Genomic DNA, 14,185 nt, shown 5'->3' with positions numbered 1-14,185 from the left:
AGTTTCATATCGTAAGCTCACTATCGAAGATTAAGTAGATGAAGTGCTTTTAATTACGTGAACCGTGATGAGCTCAGAGTTTATCAGGTAGAGCGACGACGTATATATAGAGTTTTAAAACTTTAATTAAATACAATAAAGCTTATATTGTTTTTAATATGTTTTAATTCTTATTTTAAACATAAACTTGTCTACGAATAGCAATAAAATTACGTCTGTTAGTAATTGCTATGAAAACGAGTATCTTAGTATTCAGGAAAATTACATACTAAGATAAATAGAATTAAAACCGTTTTGTATGTACTTGTTTCATTATTTAAATAGTAAAAAATGTGTCAAATTCAAGGGCAGATAGATAAAGAATTCAACTTTAATTTCATCCCAAAAACAGGAAAGATCAATAAATTAAATTAAATTATTTCATGTTGAAAAAAACTTAAAGCATCAAGCGTTAAATTAAATGAAATGTTTTATTTCCGAAGATGTTGAAAACGTTCATTTATAAGAGAACTTTTTTATGGTTCCATCAGACACGAAAGTTCCTTCACTAATAGGAATTCCTCCGGAATACTGTAAATGGAGAGACGTGCTGGGGACAGCCTTATCCGATTCGTATTATTTTTGTGTCGAACTTGGACTCCATTGGCTTTAGCACGAAAGCTCTTTGACGAAGGTATCTTATTTGGCTTGGAGGCAATATTAGACAGGATTTGGCTTTTAACATAAACAGAACGAAATATTGTTTTAGGATATGATATACGGTAATCAAGTCAACATTTGTTCTTTTTCTTCTTTTGCTTGAGATTTTAATATTATCATATGAAAATCATTAAATTACGATACATTAATATTAGAAGTAATATTGATTGAGATATCATAAACCATTTGCAAAGGAATGAATAAAACCTCTATTGAAAAATAACCTTATTTGTTGACGTCTAGTATACTTCGGAGAGAAATAAATTTGTTCTGGTGGATACGTCGAGCCCCGGCGCCCGGCGCCCGGCTCTACCCCGAACGCGTCTTATTGAATGCTGACATCCCTAGACTACGACATAGATAAGTTATTGTGAAATTCTCAGAATAGACAGTCGCCAATTTACTATCAATGAAATTTGTACACGATAAATTTATTCAAGTCTAGTTTTCATGTACGTTACCTGCTCCGAACTTAATTCTATTTATTTCAATTTTTTACCCTAGACTACGTGTTGCAGGTGGTGGCGTAATATTGTAAATAGATGAAATAGCACTTACCAACTCGATGTCCCGTTTACCGCTTGCAGGTGACTGGTCACTCTGTCGGTGTCAATCGAGTTAAGTCATGTCACAGCCAAATGGTCTTTAGGCGCCAGTGATAACCGTACGCGGAACCTTAAACTTAAGCGACACTATACGTTAGGAATCCTACACGTCTAATGTGTAACTCTTTCCGTCCAACTTACGTCGACTCTCGATGCTGAATCCCAACTGTGTCGATTCATTGCCTTCCCCGCACTAGACCCCGCAGGCACCACGCCCGACAATAGCGGTGAGGGATTTATATCTACCCACTTGTGTCTGGAGAATAAAAATGAGTCAGACTACCTACGATAACCAGTATAGCCGAACCGCGAAATTTAAAAATATAGTTGGTCACTGAGAAGACAAACCGCAGTGCATCTGTTGAAAGAGGTAGTCAGAAGTATAACATATTTTGCGTTTGACATCAAATTATATTTTAAATCTCGTATTTTGTTATGTAGGCGTAAAAGTGTAGGAAGGGTAAAGAATATCAAAGATTTAAAAACCGCACAAGCTATTCGTTTCACTTTGTAAAACGAAAGTCATGAGGTAGCCACTCTTAAGGCTAAGTTACCACTGCACGGTTATAAATCACCTTCTCGTGACAGTTGCATTACGCGAAACTATGATAGAGGCTTTCTGTTATTGTAAAAGTAAATAAGTTGTTGATTCTTCAAAATACATAAGTGATGAATTTGATTGCTGTTTTCTAAGTGTGAGTGTGAAACATGTTCTTATCCCTGTCGTGTTAAGAAAAGATATAAAAATGTTTTGTACAGGTTTGACAATGGTGGAAAATTTTAAAGGTAGGTATTCAAACATTATATTCAGTTTTTAATCGCAAATAATGAATAGCATATTAAATGTTTGCTAAACCTTTATTTAAAGAGGAGTTAATCTCTAAAAGGTATTGATAAATGAAAAAGAAGTATTATTTTTAAAACGTTTTTATTTTGCTTGAACATTTTTCAAAACATACATTTACTTTAGTACATACGTTAAGCGCCTATATGAGAATACAGATATAATAACAGAGTATTTCGTGCTCGAATCCGCGTCCGAAGTCAACATTTGTAAATAACATTTTCCTTCCGATTTTTTTTTGTGAACGTTTGTTTGTAATGTTTTGCCCTCTTGAATATGTTTTCCGCAGATGAGAATTTTACTCGTAAAAATGTTTTTTAATATTTGAAAAGAACAAAAACGAAATCCGCAAAGGTGTTCAAAGTAATGTAAATAGGAAACGTAAAAACAAATTTAACGCTGGTATTTTGACCGTGGTTCTAAAATATTTAAAATGAAAACTACAATTTAATTTCGGAAATTAATTGCCTTAATTTTACAAAAAGTTTCAATACAAAAAATACGATAACGTAAAAAGTTAAAACATAGTATCTTACTAATAACTCTATTATATTTAAAAGATCAAGGAAACTTTTGTGAAATCCCTGCCACGGCCATTTTTTTGACAAAAGTGATAAACGAGCTCGTTACTGTTTTATAAAATGTATTAAAGTAGAGAGAAATTGTACGTAATGTCATAAATATTTCATGGCTAATTTGTACCAACAATGAATAACAAAAAAAATCGGCTACTGTTTTAATATACTTTTCGTAGCCTTTTTAAAATAAATCACATGATTTAAACACAAGGTCAATTCTCAATATTGTATACATAGCGAAATTAAAATGTAATATTTTTGGAAAGTTTAATAAAATAGTATTAATTTACTTTTATAAATGATCCTCGTATTTTAACATAGAGCTCATTAGTAATGACATATATTTCCAGGGTATCTGGGTTAAATAGTTTAATAGAAAAAAAATAACGAAGTTTTCCCGGTAACCATTATTGTGGTGAGGTTTTAAGAGTCTGTTTGCATAACGTGGGCCAGGCTGGCGGACGGCGAGCGGACGCGGATGGAAAGATTGAACAAATTCCGTTCAATATTACTTTCGGCCCGATATCTTTTTACGAAGTTATTCAACGGATAGTTCAAACATTTTTTTTTCTATTCCGTAATAATACTGTTCGGGTTGCAGTACTGTTGGATTTATTTACAGAAACGAATAAAAACAATTTAGTTATTTGATTTTAACGTACATATACAAATTAAAAATAAAAGTCGGAAAATAATAGAGGCAAAAATATTCAAGTGCATTTGCTCACGCTATGGAAAAAAAACTTCTCGATCCATTTGTGATTTTTTTTATATTTTCATTAGATTTCGTAGTCAAAGGAGTCGGTGTGCTACTGTAAAAGGGAAATGTTAAATAATGCTGGCTGAAGTAGTTGGTAGACGTTATTCGACATGGAGACCACGTACAAGGCGCTGCAGCATAGCACGCATGCAATACATATGTGTCAGCCACAGGAACGATTTTAATTAACTTATTAATTCTCAAAATATGTGTATTAGATATGTTATCCATATTGTGACAACTGTACAAAAATACTTTTATCATATCCACGATTATTGCAGCAAGAAAAGAAAAAAGTTTTCGTTTCAGGAATACTAGGGAGCTAAAATCTTTCTTTTGATGGTACATTTACTGTTTATTCACATTCTTCTATTGTTTTAGAAGGAAGTCATTTACTGTTATTATAATTGTCAAAGAGATAAGTAGTTTAATTAAAAAATATACGCGTATTGCACTGGTAATGCGTTTTGCGTTCAGACGTAAACATGTTCCTTAAAAGTGCTCATTATATTCTAGTTCACTATACATCCGTGTTTAATACTACTTTTGCAATACCTGGGGATTTATCTTAGAGTTCCCTACAGCTATTTAAACAAGTCGAGTCATTGGCGACTAGAAATCGGCGCTAGATTTGGTGATTTTCGAAGTCGGTTTCTGCAGCAGTTTGTTTTCAACAAACCTTAAGGCAAGACTATAAAGATTCAGAGTTTCAAGATGAGTAAAGTTTAAAACTGGTTGAAATTTGTTTCCTTATTAGTTTGAATATGATGAATGTGTACTAAACTGATATATAAACACGGCTAAATACTCACGTATATTCGTCCGGTGGCGGCACCGACTAGTTTCGAGCCCATCGGGGGCCCGTCATCAGGATAAGTGGTACTGGTATGATTTCGCGGACGCGGTCCGTCGCTCACTCAGAGTGTTTAGCCGTGTTTATATATCAGTTTAGTATAATGTCTCACGAAAGTTTGAATAATTTAATGTGTACTAAACATAAATATGATTATTGAATTTAATCCACGGAACATGTGGAAGGGGTGTGTCTAAAATGGCGGCAAAAATTTATTAAACCGGAACAAATTCAACTGTACGAACTGAAATCAAACAGAGCACAATAGTTTAACGAACGGTTGCCACCACCTTTTTTAGGTAACGAAATAAAAAATAGAGTCGTGTCGCACAACGAGCGTATGTAAACAGTATGTCAGTACACAGCGGGCCATACACTCACTTCCCTGTATCCTTTACAGCTTCAAAGCTCAGGAATAAAAAATCCCCCACACTGTTTTCCATGTGCAAACAAATACAAATGCTCTCTATATTTTTCAATACGAAATGCCACGATATTAAGTGAATGTATACAAAGTGCAATCCATGATTATTTCTTAAATAGACTCACAGTGCATTAATAAAGAGTTTAGAACTGCGAACACTTTAATATATGTTTAGTAAGTAGTATTTGTTTGGCAAACGAGAATTGAAATTTTAAAAAAAGGTCAGCGATGCCCATGATGATAAAAATGTATAATATTATTCTGGTATTTTGTTAGTGTCGAAAACCTTAATTGATCAATATCAGAACGAATGTGCTCAAATCGAATCGGGAACGCTTAATGTTTGCCGAAACAGCAATCTCAAATTTATCATAATCATTACGGCCATTGGGCTCACCAGAATTGGCTTTTAAATTCCGCAAAATGTTGCACGGAAGCAATTTATACGGAAAGGTCAAAATAAAAGTGCATGTGTTTTAAATTACATACTAACGTGGTATTTCGTATTATTTTTAAACAGATAAATTATTAATTTTTAAATCAAATATATTTTCATAACATTTAGTTTAATATTAATAAGTTTCTTATTTTCCTTATAAAATATTTCTTTTAACGAATATCTACGTAATTTTACCTTATAATTAATTTTTGGATCTCGAAGACACAAAGGTAAAAATAGCTAAGCTAATAATTTGCCAGTATTTATTATTTCTCTATCATTGATTTATATGTAGAGCGGGACTGTGCAATATTTCTTGGCCAACATTATTTACTAAAAACCTCATGGGTCCACAAAAGGGAAACGGATGGAAAAGGGACATAAGTTTTACTTACAGGTACAAAGGAAATCGATTTAGCATAGCTACAGACAATTTATTACTATGGAGGTACTAGGCCAGATAAATTATTTATTTTATTTATGACTCTTACAAGCACATATTTAATGGTCGTTCTTCAAATTCGAATGAAATGTAACAGGCGTTTAACAAATTATTAACACTAATTATAAAAAAAAAACTAACTCAAGTTAAAGTTCTCTTTTATCGTTTGTTATTTTTTGACATTGGAATAAATACATATTATTATTTATTTTACTATAATTTTACGTAAAACTAGTTAATAGAATTTAATGAAGTCTTATGACCGTATTTCTCCTTGTTTTGTTATAAACTTCGTAACTATTTAATGAATATTGATGGCGGTTTCGTCGTCATTTGAACGCTTCTTAAGAAACCCTTAAAGCTGTAGATGATATACGTACATATAATAATATAAGTTGAAATAAATATCAGCAAGTTAATAAGTATGAAATCATTTCGATTTAATTTTCAATGAAATCTTCAGCGATGCTTTATGCGATAAAACTCAGGTGACTAACGTATTGACCTTGGGATAAATAAAGAAGTAGTAGGATACCACATAGAATCAATTAAAGCTCATCAAGTGGACGTAATTCGGGGACATGGGTAATATATGATTTTCCTGTGTTCACGTTGAAACCTAATAACTGCGCGGCTGCTTTACTATGTTGGTAGGTATCAGGCATGTCGTGGAGCCGCGCCAAAGCGAACGCGGAGCCATCGTCGCAATTCATGATGCCCATGTAGCGCCCGACTGTTTTCATACGGACATCTGTCGTGTGCACATTTGGAACGTCACCCCCTGTAACAAAATTGTATTATAACATACTATATAATAATAATGCCTAATCCAGGGTTGTGTTTTAGGAGAGACTGGATTTAGAATTCGTTTTACTGTTTCAAGAAGTTTTTTCGTTAAGTTTGCTTTAATTCTAAGTCATTAGAATTTTTTCTTGATTCCTGACAATTAAAATATATCAAAGACATAGTCATGGCCGAATTCAACGTTGAAATCAATAGCTTTATATAACAAACTTCGCAGTGTATATGCAGTTGTATAAAATTAAAGGAAACAGATGCCTTTCGAACAAATATGGCGTTATAAAGATGTCACATCCATAAAACTTCCCTCAGGCCACTTACCTCCGTCCCATTTCCGCCCTAACTTCCAAAACTTGACTCATAATGATAATAAACCGAGAGAATTTTATATTTTTCTCCTTTTCCTTGATGCTTTGCTAACGAACGTAACCGTTTTACTCATTAGCAACGCGCCTGACGCCGCCATAACGCTTCTGTTGGAAATTTAACAATAGCTACGAAACATATTTTCTGCAAGATTTCAAAGTCAAAGTAAAATGACACATTACGGTCGTGTCAAAGATACACACTCATTTTGTACTATTTTTGTTAAAAAAAATCTTATCAGTGACCCGGTGATGAAGCGAGAACAACTATAGAAAACGCGGAACAAAAATTAATAATTTAACCTAAAACATATAGTCAACCCTTTTATTCTCTGAAAAAAGTTATAACAATATTTTGTAGAGATGTTTCGGAAATTGAAATACACATTGGTATTAAAAAAATATCTATGTTGGTAAAGCTTATTAAATTGTTCTGTTATTCACCTTTATCGTATTTGTCACCCTTAACCACCGCGAGATATTTGCCTGGACGGTTTCTGCTCACGAGCAACACTTTCACATCAGGCCGGGGCTCCATAAACAGCGCAGCTTTGTCCCACTCAATACTCAGACCTGGATTGTAAGTCTCCACAAGCGTCCTAAAATTGCTTATCTTCTGCAAATAATAAAAATGTCTTTTAAATAAAATTGTAAAAACTCAGACCAAAAACCTCAAACTCAGCCTGACCGAATGCCGCTCTTTTCTAAACTGCTTAGAAAAAAGTCTATCGTGATTTTTCTAAACTGTCGAAATATCACGGATTACTTTGTGAATGAATTCGATATAAAATTTGTCAAGATAAATTACAAGCGTACGTTATGACGAATTATTTTAGAATCCGAATAAAAATATGACATCTTTTGCAATTTTAGTTAAGTCCATGGCATTTTTATCTTTAATGGACAAGACATCATTTCGTGCTTTAGTTGCGAGTTGCCTCGTCACTTTTGATTAGGTTGCCAATGTACCAAGGGAAAATAAAAAACTTTACGACAAATTACTACCTCGGTATACGTCACGATTCATTTTGCAAATGTTCCTTCATAATTTCAAGTTAATGTCCATTTAAATTTTGTTGAATATTTTGTGAGTGAAGTCGAACTAAATGAACCGAATATTTTTACAACGCAAGTGCTAGATGTTTTCACAAGATATAATATAGTTGTATAAGATTTCGAAATCCCGTGTTTCTTAGTTCTATTCTTTAAAAAGCCATTATATAAAAAAGAGGCAAATTAATTTTGTACACATAACGTAGTTTACCTTGTCAGATGGCAAAGAAAACAAAATCGTTGATATCTCCACCCCATTTGCCCAGTAATAGAATATCTTCCAGAGTGAGTCGACGACCTCTTTAGGATCAAAGTAAGCGTTTTGTTCGAATTTCTCACAAGTGGTGGCGTCAAAATTATTCGGCTTGTTCAGGTCTATTTCCGGGAGATCTCTCACCGGGAGGTCCATGTACCCCGCCGCAGCGCTCAACAGAACAATCTCAATTATACCGCGACTCAACATTGTCTGTCTGTCTGCCTGTTGACGTAATACACGTACTGTTACGCGCATCCACTTAAATTGAATCACGGGAAACAAAGATTTTAATCTCAGATCAGACTGCGGAGTTTAATACTTACAACCATATAAGTTTATAATAATTTTCATGACATTTTATGACAAACCACTTCATATCGTAAACATCGAAAAATAAATCTAAAACTTTCACGCAGGTTTTTTCAATGTGAGGAAAAAATGTTTCGCGTTCATTTACATTTCTACATAGATTCTTAAAAGGAAACATAACAACTCACCCCAGGCCCGGAAGCGTTTCTATTATAAAGGGCCTTTATAAATGATGTAAACGATGACAGTTTGTTTGCGGCTGGCGACGTGTCAGTTGGATAAATTGCACATGACACGCTCTCTTATAATTTTACTGCAAACTTTAAAACAACAGTGTTGGAATTTAAATAGTCATTTGTTTTAGCTAAGACAACAATCCATATAATATACCAGCCCTTCGTAGGGGATAGAGCAGAGGATACATCACGTGTAGGATTTTTGTGACACGAAAATTTTTAAAGGTTTAATTTAAAATTTTCATTTCATAATTAATTTATTTAGTTTAATATTTTAATGCAGTAGCTGCACTGTATCATTATCGATTCTTTGCGTTTTGTTTAAAAAAAAAACTCTTCGTATTGTCAACAATCTCGCTGAACTACAAATAATATTTTGTCTTGGAAACAAAGAGATTCGTTTGAAATTGTCTTATAAATGCCTTCTCATATTGCATACAATTTAGAGTTGTTAACTTACAACCTTAATAAAGTTGAGTTACTATAATTATATTAACAAAAAGTTTTGCCTTCTTAGATCTAGATTGCTCTAAATTACTTTATGTAAAAACCTAATATTGGCTTCCTTTTTCTACAACTTTTTCCGAAACTGATATATCAAGGCAGTAATCTTAACAGTTTCTTACTTTGTACTTTTAATTTAATTTTAATATTACGTATGCGATGTTGTTTGTAAAAAATAAAATTTTCCAAATATTGTGTCAACGATATGCCGACATACGGCTTATCTGGCGCACGAAAACAAGAATATTTCCATTTCAATAAATGCTGGCTTTGATTTCGCTTAATCAACGTGCAATGATATGTTACGGGTTCGTTTACACTACTCTGAACTTTATCATATCGAATGATGTGCGCGTTGCTATGAACCAAATGATAAATTACTATCAAACATCGGGGCGGAGGAAGTATTGAAGAGGGGAGGATAGGTATACTCACAGAACAATAGATCTACACATTATACAGAGCTCATTACGTCCCGAGCGTGACAGGACAGTTGAGCTCATGTTGATCGAATAGCAACCCATTAGACCTCAAACTTTTTTATATTGCTAAAGATGAGAGTCGAATATATGAGAACACGGATGAATACTTCATATTACCAAAACTTTGTGTTACTTACAGATTTTTTTTCATAAATTTGCGATGAGAAATTATTCACGATTTTACAATGCGATTTGATTTTATGATGCGCGGAACATTTGGGTACTAATAGTATTTTCTTGTGAATTATTATGTTCCGCCATTTTTATTTCACTAATTGTCGAACTGCAGTTTATTTAAAAAAAAAACTGAAAATAACATATAGCAATCAATACGTATATCTAATTTGAAGAGGTGTTGTAAAAAGGTTAATGGATGGATTTTTATTATAAAAAATTAATGGATGAGAAAAGCTTTATTTAATATCGTAATACTGGTAGGCGAGTGAATCCGGCACGTAAATAGATTATGTAGCTTTACAGTACGGTGGATAGTACGTCGGAGTGGCATGTGTAACGAAATACGCCATCTGCAGCATGCGCAGCGCACTGGGATTACATAACCTCCAATCATCATCGTAAATTGTATATATTATTCAATATCCACTACAGAAACTCTGTGGATTTCCCTTTTTCCGAATGGATTCTGCAGCGCTTTCTCAATATTCAATTTCTTTGTTTAAACAACGTAATTGAATTGGAGGAATAGTAATGCGCTGTAGCGATACCTTTTTTTTATTAAAAAACTTTTAATTTAATTTTTAAATTGATTTTTGAATTTTATGGGATTTATACTTAGGTTTTTCAGCATATATGTTACTAGCTGTCGCCCGCGATTCCGTCCGCGCGGGATTAAAAATAGATGTTGGCCGATTCTCAGACCTACTCAATATGCTCACAAAATTTCATGCGAATCGGTCAAGCTGTTTCGGAGGAGTATGGGAACGAGAATTGTGACACAAGAATTTTACGAGTATGTATAAGATATGTCTCTCACTTACAAAGACGTCCTATTAATTGTTTTAAAGACATTCGCCTTATTATGGAAACTAACAAATTAAATTAAGAAAAACTTTTAGCCGTATCAAAATAAAGTTTGTAACAATGCCAGGTCTTTATTTCTATTTCCAATTTCAAGCGATAGACTTTTCATTCGTTAATTTAAAGGTTTAAATAAATAAAATCATCATTGTTAAAATAAAGCTGACACGAATCTGGTGCGGTAACTTTTCAACGATCAGTTATTATAAGTAGAAACAAAATTTATTCATCATCATCAGCTCATACGTTCCGACCAAGGGACTCAGAGCCTAGTTTTAGGGGTGACTAGGCTATTATCAAACAAGCTAGCCAAGACTGGTTGACTGGATTCGAACTCAGGACCTGCAGATTACAAGTGAAGTGCTTGACCCCTGAGCCACCGAGGTTTTAAAATTAAAAATTATCGTAACAAAATTTTTCAAAGTAATTTGATTAATTAACATTATCTAACTCAATTTATCTTAGGTCACTTTTACTAGACATTACGAATGTTGCTACACAGTATATCGATTTTTTTGTTATGTTTTGTTATAAAATCGAACGACTGTTATATGTGCCTATGTAATCGCATAAATTTTAATATAGATGCGTATAAGTTATGTTTATCTTCGAGTTCACAGAGTATCGGTATAAGTTGTTATCTTCATGACATTTAATGCAATAGAAAGATAAAGCGGACGAGATAATAAATGTCTGGCGAATTCGAAGCATATCTTGTAGGTCGCTTGTTTCGTCTGACTTAAATAGATTCAAATATAATACCAGTTGTAGAGCGGACATTACGAAGACTTTCCTTAAAATATTTTACACATAATCGCACATAATAGTCAGTACCGCTATGTTACAAGTGTGAAACTAGATAACTATTATTTTTTTGAGGATACCGGTTCGTAATGTCCTGCCTATTGGTGTACATGTTGAATGTCTTTGGTCTGACTATAAATTGTATTCGAAACAAGACAATTGAATTTTAGCTTAATCTTGGCTCTGAATACGTGTAATCAAGTTTAACAGTTTCAGTTTAACTACATATGTTGCTTGTTCGCTCAATTCATATTGTATTGCTCAGATAACTAACCCGACGGTGGATATATTTAATTGACTGACGTGAACTAGATATTATGATTTCGCTTGAGGAATAAATAAGTTACCATGAATGTTTCTAATATATTCCAAAGTTGTTTTCAAAATATATTACACGTTTCTCTTCAACCTTGAATTTATATCATAAACATTAAATTATCTAATGTATTTTAACTAACAATACCTGGCCTGGTGATCCATCACACAGGCTATCACTCTAGTTTGGACACCAGTCCCCTGCCCATAGGGGAAAAACAATAAAGTTTTAGACATTATTAGTTAGAAGTTCAGTGTCAGAATGAATAGTGAGGGGATAAAAACGTCGACATTTTAGTAAGGCTAGTAGTGTTGCGTCAATACACTAGCTCATTTTCGGATTTTCTTCCTAACAAAAGTTATTTTAATTTTTTTTTTATAAAAATTATAAATTTCTGTAGTGCTTTTAATAAGACGTAAATAGCATTTGATTGTTTCTGCTCTTGTCACTTTTAATATTACTTGTACTACACACTTAAAAAATGGTGTTTACACTTTTAATATAATCCGAATCACTAGAGAATTTGCAAATTACCTACTACGCGATACTTGCATAGAAGGAGGTATGAGAGGCGTACTATCTTCTACCCTCTGAGGAGTTCTCGTTGCATAAAAAGCTGCACTTTATGTGTGTCGCAGTCTTGTTATATTTTATGGGATATAAACGACTAACTGCTGAATGTGAAAGTATCTTAGGCGAGTTCCCTGGTCTTTAGTGGTGCATTTAGAAGAATATGGAATAGTTCTTATACACCTTAACGTACAAAGGTACATTTTGATCAGTGTTTTGCATGGGCAGATCTTTCCTTAATTTTTTCCGCATTTTAAATGTTTGTCGATCACGGGTAACAATAATTTGTTATTTCAATAGGCAAAATTGAAATGACCACATTTTAAGGAAGAACACAATTTAAAAAAGGTCATCAATATTCATTTTTTTATCTGTAAATGTATGTTGAATGGAACTTTTAAGCAAATGCTACAATTTTAGCAAAGAGCTTTTGTGTAAAGGTTATGCATAAAGGAAAATGTAGCGCCGCACATAGATAAGCCCGCATAACCATTGTACTGGACTACGACTGTCTAAAAAACATTAAACGCCGTTTCTCTTCCTTCACTGGTTTTTGAAATGTGGAAAGAAAATGCAAAAGAATTATAAAGAATACAATTGTTCGTGACTAAATAAAGACAAGTAAAAACTTGTTCATATGCAGATGTAATGTTGGTTTATCCAAATCAAAGTTTTCACTAAAGTTTTTTCTGTGATATTCCACAAAGTCTATTTGCATTGTAAAATATTTCTTTGATATTGTGGAATAAAAATAGAATAGAATAGAATATAGAATAGAATATTTATTTATTGCCACAAACCACCAAAAAATCTAAAAAAAAAAATTGATTAATTAAATTAAGGATGTGGCAAAAAAGGTGGCTAGCTCAGCTGGTGGGAGGGCCTTGATCACTCCCGCGCTGGTTTTCAGCTGGCCTCTTCACACATATTTTCTTTAAAGATAAGTATCCAATGGTAGACAATGCGATTAATTTCGTAATACGTATTTAGGTAAGATGCATTTGTAATAACATTTGTATAGCAGAGACTTTTCATCAGTGTTTGATGCAGACGAAAGTAATAAGAAAAGTGCTAGTGTCCTTGACAGCAGAATAGACAGCTAATAACACTGAAGACTGTACGACCGTACATCTCTTTTAGCGTCGTAATGATGTAAATTTTCATCTTGAATCGCTATGTGACTGCCGCTGGGGAGTTGCAACTGTCAATTTCAACTATCGGTGTGACAAACAGCGGATAGCTGACGACAGTAGTCAGCTCATTTCCTGCCCGCCGAAGGGCTCGAGCCTACCATAAGTGACTAAGGTCTTATTCAATCACGCTGGCCCAGTAAAGACAGACGTAAAATGTACATCTGAAATTCAATATTCGAAAAATACATTGGCATATGGGGATAGAACCTAGACCTATGGATTGTAAGTCCATCGTTTAGCAACTGCGCCATCGACGATCAATTTATAACGAGACTTGTATTACTCGCTACTTATATACAACGCTGGGGATTTTTAAGTCTTGTGCAAGTATCGACAACTAATGCCAGTGAATGACCGATAGCGGGTCAAATAATAAAACTTACATGAATATCGGCCATTTTACATACTCATAAATATTATATATAAGCAATATCGCGGTAAATACAATATATAAAGCATATTGACCATATCAATATTTACATTTTATAATGATCCTTAAAGGATGTTTGTTTATCGTTAATGTACAAATAATTTACATTGATAAGCAGAAATGACTTTATTTACACACTGATGTAGACTGTATTATTATATTGTTATGTATTTCAATATTTATA

General features: G+C 33.4%; 1 protein-coding gene across 1 annotated transcript; it reads right to left on the bottom strand.

Moving 5' to 3' along the window:
- Positions 1-5,382: 5,382 nt before the first annotated feature.
- Positions 5,383-8,334, bottom strand: LOC106127558 (uncharacterized). Its single transcript, XM_013325663.1, has 3 exons — positions 8,075-8,334; positions 7,255-7,426; positions 5,383-6,425 (listed from the first exon to the last, which is right to left on the bottom strand). The coding sequence occupies exons 1-3, from the start codon at positions 8,324-8,326 to the stop codon at positions 6,193-6,195; spliced, it is 657 nt and encodes a 218-aa protein (XP_013181117.1). The 5' UTR covers positions 8,327-8,334; the 3' UTR covers positions 5,383-6,192.
- Positions 8,335-14,185: the final 5,851 nt, after the last annotated feature.

This window comes from Papilio xuthus, unplaced genomic scaffold (genome assembly GCF_000836235.2).
Source record: "Papilio xuthus unplaced genomic scaffold, Pxut_1.1 DF824655.1, whole genome shotgun sequence".
Classification (NCBI taxonomy): Eukaryota; Metazoa; Arthropoda; class Insecta; order Lepidoptera; family Papilionidae; genus Papilio; species Papilio xuthus.
Note: the sequence above shows the minus strand (reverse complement) of the source record. Positions and strands in the feature narration are given on the sequence as shown.

Bases quoted from the DNA above. Each gene is read 5' to 3' on its own strand.
- LOC106127558 (XM_013325663.1), bottom strand. From the start codon at position 8,326: ATGTTGAGTCGCGGTATAATTGAGATTGTTCTGTTGAGCGCTGCGGCG. The intron at 7,427-8,074 runs GTAAACTACGTT...TATTATTTGCAG, and splicing joins TTTCTTTGCCATCTGACAAG to AAGATAAGCAATTTTAGGAC. The intron at 6,426-7,254 runs GTGAATAACAGA...ATTTTGTTACAG, and splicing joins GGGTGACAAATACGATAAAG to GGGGTGACGTTCCAAATGTG.